The 9924-nt window shown below is 28.0% G+C and overlaps 1 protein-coding gene across 1 annotated transcript; it reads left to right on the forward strand.

Annotated features, from left to right (window-relative positions):
• Positions 1–2777: 2777 nt before the first annotated feature.
• LOC149060551 (zinc finger MYM-type protein 1-like) lies at positions 2778–4071 on the forward strand. Its single transcript, XM_089229545.1, has 5 exons — positions 2778–2792; positions 2844–2987; positions 3089–3110; positions 3347–3627; positions 3706–4071. Exons 1-5 carry the CDS (start codon positions 2778–2780, stop codon positions 4069–4071), a joined length of 828 nt encoding a protein of 275 aa, XP_089085671.1.
• The last annotated feature ends 5853 nt before the right edge of the window (positions 4072–9924 follow it).

A 9924-nucleotide genomic window follows, 5' to 3' on the forward strand; every position in this document is an offset into this window, starting at 1 on the left:
CTACTTGTTCTTGTGAAGGTGGTTTGCTAATGTGTGAAGTGTTGGGTAGATGTTCAATATCGTGTTGTACATTGGTATTATCTGCGTCATAGCCGTCTGAGATAGTACTTTGGTGTTGCAGTTGAGAATCAGTAATTTTATATTCTGTTGCCTTACGGCAACGATTGGAAGTGTGGCCAGATTGTTTACATAAGTAACATATTACCGTATCATCTGATATAAAGATACGGTATTCAGTTTGCTCGAATACTATTAGTATTGAGCTGGGTAATTTATCATTATCGTCTGGGTTTATATATAATTGACGGCGGAAGCTGCCAATATGCCCGTATTCGTCATTAGCGAAGCCGGCCTTTATAAAAGTTATCGGTGATAGTATTCTAATTGACAAATTTTCGATAGCGTTTTTAATTACATCATGAGGGATAATCGGCTGCACGTTAGATAGTATTATTCGTTTGGCTGGGTTGATTAGACGACGGAATGTTATCTTTGAGTTATTAATGACGATGTGTGACTGTTGGCTAATGATTTGTTCCACGATATTTTTATTTGCAAAATAAATGCAAAATCTGTTATTAGATATTCTAGAGGCGAATGTTATGTTGGTTGGTGAAGTGAGTTGACTGAAAGCTTTAATATACTCTATTTGAGGGACATCTTCGATTGAGTTAAAAACGATTGCTTGATCTTTTTTAGGAAATTGTATATTTGCTGTGGTTTCGGCGAAAGTTTTAGTGTTGTTGGTTTGAGGAACGTACTGTGAAAAGTCGAGGGAGTTGGGTTTGGTGAGGTCCATATTTTTGGATATGGAGAGAGTGTTTTAGGCACCTGCTGTAACTATGGATAACAATAGTGTGTCTACATACCTTCTTAATTGCTGTTCGTAGAGTATTACTGCTATCGGAAGCTATATAAATGCGTTTTACGGTGACCGTGGCACACGTGTGTGTCGGTCGGAGGTAACACACGTACTAAGTTATTGATTATGTTGATAATTATTAGGGTAAACATTGCAACAATAAGAATCCTCTGAAAATTTCGTGACCAGAATCTTACTGAAATAAATAATAGGGCCAAATAACAATATCTGGTGACTGGTACCCATATGGTATACATTTTGACTGCATGCAAGTTAGGTCCCAAATTAAAAATTGCTATACTTATTAGTTCAGGGATTATTAGTTAAAATGTGTTTACTAAATTAACTCTAAGTATAGTGCTTAAATTCGTATTATATAATTAATAAATTGTAAAATTATTTTACTTTATAATTTTAAAAGCAAAGAAACTAAAAAAAAAGGACCGGGAAAAACAGGAATTTTTACACAAAATCTGTTTTTGAGAAAATCAATTTTATATATTGGTGTAATTCTAAAACCAATTACCGTAGAAACATGACATTTTCACTGAATTTTAATACTCACATTTTCTATGCATGATAAAATTTTCAAAATATTTTAAATCTTTTTAAGTTATTTATAAACATTTTAAATTTTAAATTTTTTATAAATGTCAGTAAAATTGTATTCATTGGGAAAAAGAGCTCCAAAATTTAATAAATAGCTCCTAATATATTGCCACAATGTTAGTTAAAAAATATTAAAAATAAATAAACACAATTTTTATTAATAAGCACTGAAAGTTCAAATTTTTACAACATATGTAAAAATCACGAACATTTGCAATTTATTTTGAGTTAGAAATTTAAAAAAAATTTAAAAAATTTAAAATTGAATACAAGATTCTTCATGAGTTCGTCTAATTTTATCAAATAAAAAATGTCTACCAGAAAGTCTAATTAAATTTTTATGAGCATTTGAATTTCAACATTAGATATTCACTCAATTTCCATAGAACCGATAATCCTATTTTGTTGTTATTCAAAAACGAATAATTGTAGAAACTTAAAATATACACCAAATCTTTGTTTTGTCGAAACAAAACTTGATAACATTTTCAAAATATTTCAACAATTTTAAATTTATTTATAGACATTTGAAATTTTCCGTTTTGTAGTTTTTATTCTATAAAATATGTCAATTAAATTATATTCATTGAGTAAAAAAACTTTAAAATTTGATACAAGGTTCCCCATAAAATGATATAACAACATTGGAAAAATATTAAAAATACATAGACTTTGTTTTTCTTATTGACACTTACAAAAGTCGCACTTTTAAATACAAGTTATCCAAACTAAATTTAAAACAAAAACACTTTTGTAATTTTAGGAATCGTCCGAACAGAATCAAAAAACTCCAAGTAGACTAAGCTAAAAGGCTAAGCCCTCCCCCCCCCAAAAAAAAATCAATCGTAGCCCCCCCAAAATTGTTTGTATACCTATAAATTAATTTGTCATTGAAAAAAAAATGTTCAAACCGACAAAATTTAATTTGGAAAACTGGTATTTTTCATGTATTTGTGCGTCATTCGGGTTATTTGAAATTATTTATTAATATGTAACACTGTAACGATAAGACAACGGTCCGAATGTCCCGATACGTGTTCTATTTTTATACTAGACTGTGCATGTCACCTGAGCCGATAAACCACCGCCTGTCGTAGGTGCGTGCGTTGTGTTTGTGTGTGTAGTGTGTACGCGCAACTGCTATATTGCAGTATTGCACTATTGTACATCGTTATTCGTTATTTGTTGTTTGGTGTTACGTAATTACATTGTTAATTTTTTCGTTGTTTCATCGCCATTTTGTGTAAATACGTGTGTGTGTGTGTGAATTTTCAAGTTTTTCCGTCATAAACTCGCGACTAGATAAATGGATAAACAAAAGGTAAAGAAGGTTTTTGACATTTTTAATTATAAGAAATCTACATATTCTAAGAACACCCCTGTCGATAATATAAACGATCAAATCGAACAAGTCATTTCAATTAATACTACTGATTCTAAGGCAAACACAGCTACTTTAGAATCGGTTTTAGACCTTGGTAATTGGGACTCTGGACCTGTACGTCCAATATTAAAGGTAAGGTTATACATATACTATTTAAAGTCACAGAAATATGGGATACCATAATTGCTTTTGCTTTTATTAGCATAACTTTTATAACCTAATTTTTTCCATAGGATTATCCAAAAACAACTTTTGGTACTCAAAAAAGATCTTTTAATGCATCATATTTTAATGATTTTGAATGGCTGGAGTATAGCATTAAGTTAGATGCAATTTTATTTAATAATTTAATTATATTAAAATAAAATAATTTTCAAAAACAAATAATGTATCAATTTACAACTCAACTGACTCAGAGATAAATGGTAATATTTATATTATTTTTAATTCAACATTAATAATTATTGATATTATTTTATTTTTATTTTTAGAATTTAATCGTTTAAAACCAAAAAGATTAAAAAAAGAACCAACTCATTTAAAAAATTATTTTGTGATAACTACAACTAGTAGCGAGCAAGATCAAATTCCAGAAAATGATTTTCATAAAATAGAAGAGCGTTGGAAAGTAAAGTATTTCCATATTTTAGATATTTTGATCGTTAATATGAAAAAACGTTTTTCAATTGAAAGTTTAAAAATGGCAAATGCAATTGATGATTTCATAAAACTAGATTTTATTGGGAGTTTAATGTTCATAGAACACTATAAAGTAAGAATTAGTAAAAAAATTAATTTAATTTAAAATTTATACATTTCACTTACTTTTTTTGTGATAATTTTGTTTTAGGGATTACTTAACATTGATAAAGAAACGCTTAAATCGGAAATGGTGGTTGCTAAGAATTGTGCAATACGATTGAATGGACATAATAATATAACAATTGTAGATTTAAAAAAAGTTGTTGAAGCAGAAGTGTACCCGAATTTATACAAACTGCTAAAAGTAACTTTAACCATACCGGTGAGTTCTGCTACCTGTGAGCATTCTTTTTCAGCAATGAAGAGAATCAAAAATTGGCTGCGAAATTCAATGAGTCAAGAAAAATTTACAAATTTATCTATTATTCATATAGAAAGGCAGATTTCAAACAATTTATGTGTTGAAGATGTTTTAAATGATTTTGCTAAATGTAATCATAGAATATCATTATAAACTTGAACTATGTATGTTATAAAGACAATAAATAATAAATAAGATATAGCGATTTTTTAATTTTTTAGTGAAGGGGGAGGATTATCCCCTTCCACCTTTATATATCTCTCTGGAATATATATATATATATACACAGTACATACATTCCAATTATTTAGCCCCCCCAAAATTAATACTCAAATTGCGCCTATGCTAACTAATCGATCTTTTTGCTTCTTGTATCATAGAATACTAATTGGTCTTCCATATAGCTCCCGTAATTTGTTTTTATGTCTTCTTTCAAATTGTTCTATTTCTCTGTTATATATAGGGCCATACATTTGTCTAAATATTTTTCTTTCAAAGCTCTGGTGGTTTCCCTTGGTGGTTGACCATGTCTCAGACCCATATGTTAGGATCGGTCTAATGTAATTGGTGTATAGGATTTTCTTTAATTCATAAGATTGATGCTTTAATTTAAGTAGTTTTATTTTAACAAACTAAAATAACACTTGTTAATCTATTTTTAATTTTGTCATGCATAATATTTGCACTGTCCATGTCAGTGGCATAATTACCGTGGGGGGGGGGGGGTGATTTGGGTGTCGTCTCCCCCCCACATGACCTTTTTTTTAAAAAACTGGTTAACTACATTCACCTATGTACTTCTTTATCTAATAATATTATTATTATTATTTTTTTTTTTTTATATATATATACAGGGTGATTTTTTTATCGAAGAACACTCATTATTTAAAAAAGTATGAGTGTTCTTCGATAAAAAAATCACCCTGTATATTGAAATCAAATACCTCGGCGAATTAATATAATATTATAGTCTATATTTTATACTTTATAGAAATAATACAAAAAAAAACAAATCCTTTATGCTAGTTGTACATAAATACTTCGTACCTAGTTCGTTTCAAATGCAGCCACGCAAGTTTATAAGTATCACTATTGCAATATCTTTTGTGTATGTTTTGAGTTTGCTTATGCATTGTGTAGTGGTACAAAAATAAACTCCGAGCAGTAAAGTATTATTTTATCGTGGATCGACGACACTCGACGATTATCAGATTATTTTATCTAGATTAAAAACTATTGTCATATCTATCCTGTCTTATCCTATCCTACTATTTTTCCGTAGTCCTATTGAACTAAAAATAACTTATCGATTTGTACAATTAATCGAAATTTATTCCATGTCTTATGTGTACATAAATATATTGCTCTGAATTTTTAAAGGTGCTTATAATAAATACTTTTGATTTTTTTTATGGGGGGGGGTATAGGTAAAATGTTAAAACATTTTATCCCCCCCCCCCACAAACATGGCCAAATTACGCCACTGGTTCGTGTTTACTCAGAGGTACGTGAATTAATTAACTTTGCCGAAAGTGAGATTATCTACTTTTAGATTTGAGTTATCTGCCTCTGTTCGTGACATAAACATATATTTGTTTATCTGTTAATTCGCATTTAATCCCATTCTCTTGCTCGTCTTCAGCAATTTTCAAATGGTTTGTATAACATCATCTCTTGAGTTTCCCATTATGAGAATGTCATCATTCATCAACATATGCCAATAGAACATTCAATTCTCCGAAGTTCATTTTCAGATCTTCTGATATATCCCTTATCACTTTCTTCAGGGCTATGTTGAATAGCATTGGAGATAATGCATCGCCTTGGCGGAGGCCAGTCTGTACTTTAAATTGTGTTGACGTTTCTTGCCAGAATCGTACCTTAAAATTGATGTTACTGTTGCACATTTTGACTAGGGCTACGTAATTTTGGGGTATTCCAAAGTTTTTCATTGTTTCCTATAGTTCTTTCTTGCTTATCGAATCGAGTACTTGTTTAAAATCTACAAAAACTAAGTGCAGATTTTTATTATATTCATAATGTTTTTCTTCCATTTGTCGAATTGTGTGTATATGGTCGATTTATCCTTCCTGAATCCGCATTGGTAATCCCCTATTATGTCTGTTACATAAGAGTTTAATCGTTCCATTATAAGTGTTGCCAGTATTTTTTAACCTGTGTGTAGTTGAGATATTCCTTTGTAGTTTTCAGGTAACATTGGTTCTCATTTTTTGTATATTGGGAAAATGATTGCTGTATTCCATTCCTCTGGCATGGTTTCTGTTTTTCAGATTTCTATAATTACCTTATGCACATTATCCAACATTTGTTTTCCTCCATGTTTCAATAGCTTTGCTGTTATCTGGTCTTCTCCCGGTGATTAATTGTTTTTAAGTGAATTTACTATCTTTGCTATTTCTTCTCAATTGGGTTCTACTATATTAGGTTCTACATCATGTAATCATGTCTTCTCTCTCATCTGATATACTTTCGGGTCTATTCAGGAGGTTCTCAAAATGGGTTTTAAACATCTCTGCTATTTTTTTTTTTGTCTCTTACCAGTTCTTTGTTATCATTTATCATCATATTTGCCTGTGATTTAAATCCTTGTTTAATCCTTCCACTTCTTTCAAATAACTGTCTTGGATTTTTTCTATTCTCTTCTACAATTGAGATTAACTTTTTCATATATAGGTAGTCTTTTTTCTCTTCTAATGATTGCATGAGTTTCTTTTCTTCCCTGTTTATATTCTTTCCTATTTTCATCCGAGTTAATCTTAGTTTAACTCTTTTTGCTATTGACTATCTGCATTTGCCATAACTGTATTGGTATATATTTGATACTATACAGGGTGATTGATTTATCAAACAACACTCATTATTTAAAAAAGTATTAACTTTATTTAAAATATTTTTTACATAGTTTCAAGTTATTAAAAAACCAATGTTTTTATTAAAAATTATATTTTTAAATATTTTTTATCCTTATCATTTTTTAAGCTTTTTATTTTTTTGAATTACAACATAGAGTTTTAATTTCATATTCTGAAGCAGAATATTTTTTTTTAAGTATTTTGATTCATAAAAATCGAATTTAGGACGAGTAGTTTATGAGTTATAAGTATTTAAAGTTTAGATTGGCAGAGTGGAGTAGTACGGGGTTACCCCGCAAAATGTTTATCCACTACTCCGCTTATCTAAACTTTAAATACTTATAACTCATAAATTACTCGTCCTAAATTCGATTTTTATGAATCAAAATACTTAGAAAAATATTCTGCTTTGGAATATGAAATTAAAACTCTATGTTGTCATTCAAAAAAGTAAAAATCTTGAAAAATTATAAGGATAAAAAATATTAAAAAACATAATTTTTTAATAAAAACGTTGTTTTTTAACAACATGAAACTTTGTAAAAACATATTTTCAAAAACATTGATACTTTTTGAAATAATGAGTGGTTCATGATAAAAAAAATCACCCTGTATACAATATAAACCTACAAGACAGGAGGTTTTCATTTATTACCAATAAACAGTATCCATATGGCACACTACAGGATGGGTGATGGAACTATCATGGCGTGTTTCTATACGACACAGAGAATTAAGATTCAAATTTTATACGACAATTTTCATATCAATTGAATTTTATCAATAACGAAATAATTATAAATTTAAACATCTATTTATTATAAGCAATAAAACATTAGTGATAATACAGATAGAATATAGTGTACATTAACATTTTAAATTGCCACATACATATTAATATAATAACTATAAATAACACTAGGTAAATATAATATAATATAATTATTATTTGTATATTAGGTAGGTTTATGTATTTATATTTTTGTAACAATAATAAAATGCATATGGTGGTTAAACAATATACATCTTCAATTGAATATTAAAAATAATATACATTTGTTACTTGTTAGAAAAAACATTTCTAAAAAAGTTAGAAAAAACATTTCTAAAAGTGTTAGAAAAATAAAGTGCTGAAAAAAATAGATCTATCAAAAAATAAATTGAAACGATATGGGTAATATTATGATATGGTATAAAACATTCAATACGGATACTGCCTACATATATATATAGGGTAAAAATTAATATTATAGAACCAAAATGGACTTTTTTCAAAACCACACACTTACCACTCATCATAACCGAAAATTTCACAACATTCAATACCTACCTACAGCATGCATTGTTAAAAATGGAAATTTGGATGGTTGGTTATTGATAAATACCATTGTGTGCAATATTAAACGGTAAAATTTTGCAAAAACTTTACGGAATTTGCGTATAAAAGTGTGTGGTTTTGAACGACGGCCTTTTTTAAAAGTTTGTAGCTATAACTTACAACGACCTCCATACTAAAATATATCAGAGAAAATCATTGTCTTTATTGTTATTATTTATTGAAAGTATTTTTATATGTAATTTTTATTGTAATACCGTATTAAAAAGCTCATAACAAATAATCTTTTAGGAGAGATGTTTCTCTTTGCACATCTAAGATTAATTATTATTATAATTTATAAGGTAGTTTATAGATTCGTACTTTATGTTCCGGAAAAAAAATTATATTATAAAAATTGTTTGTTTTATTAGAATATCTCTGTGTGAGATAGGAGAATTAATAGTAAATACTAGAAAACAACAATTATTATTATGGTCAACACCGACATATGCCGACGTATGTACATCGAAATTTTAGTCTACCTATAGTATTGAAACAAGGAACCAGTCATCGAAAAAATTTGTTTTAAAATTATATTAAAAAGGGTTTTTTTGCAAACAAGTATACATTATTATTGTATTTTGTCCTATTCTTAATAATTGGAAATGTCTTTGTTAAAATGTAAAAATAATTCTAACATCGTAATTAAATATCATTACAGTTTCAGCGAACAATGACATAAAATAAAATATAGTGCATAAATATATACAGAGTGTTTTTTTTTTTTTTAATAGTCCTAATTTTGAAAGGTATTTATATATATTTTAAATATCCTCGGTGAAAATATGTTATACTATAAATAATTCTAACATTTTTTTCTTATAGATTTAAACAGTTCATCACAGATTTCCGTTTAAAAAATTTGAATTTGTGGTATTTTTGTTAAATAACATAGGCAATAATAAAAAAAATAAATACTCTATGCCTTAAAATATGTATCAGTAGAAGTTTTTGCTGTCTAAAAAATCACACAATGATATCCATTACAGTTACATACAATTTAAAAATATTTAAACTAATTATTACTTTGTACCTAGAATTGAGCAAAAGCATTAAGTGTATGATAATATATATGTTTGTAAGTATTATATATAAATACATATTACGCATCATCAATAAAGTAGGTATAGATCTTTTTATCATTCTTAATACATTTTAAATTAATGGTTTTTGAAAAATAAATCTAATTTCAAAGAAACTTTTGAAATAAAGTATACAATACACATGTGCTTGTTTGATTGTACTGAAACATATTTTAGGGACACAATTTAAAAATCTTTAAAAATCCCTTAACCAAAATCCTAATGATATAAAAGGGCACAATATAACAAAACAAAATAGAGCTTGTACATCTTCACAATAATTGAATACCACAAATAATACTAATTAATAGTATCTATTAGGTATTTTTTGTTTTAGAAATTCAAATAACAGTTGTATTATATTATATGTATACTTTTGTTGATTGTTTTAATTTAGTTTATACCGTAAACACATAAAACTGAATTACGTGTGTGGTTCATGTGAGGTGTAGTTATTGTCGACTTTCACGATACGCGTGGTGGTGCAATAGAGCAGTTATTGTTTTCCGACATTTCATACTATACCTACATAATATTAATATTATTATAATATTTATTCTGTGAGTAATATTTCATGTGAATTCAATGCAACTTACAAACCACGTATTTTAGGGAAAGAAATCGATATTTTCCCAACATTCATGACACCCAACCATCACCCCTATTAAAAAAC

This window comes from Diuraphis noxia, unplaced genomic scaffold (genome assembly GCF_037042655.1).
Source record: "Diuraphis noxia isolate RWA-SAM2 unplaced genomic scaffold, SU_Dnox_SAM2 contig0001, whole genome shotgun sequence".
NCBI classification, from domain to species: domain Eukaryota; kingdom Metazoa; phylum Arthropoda; class Insecta; order Hemiptera; family Aphididae; genus Diuraphis; species Diuraphis noxia.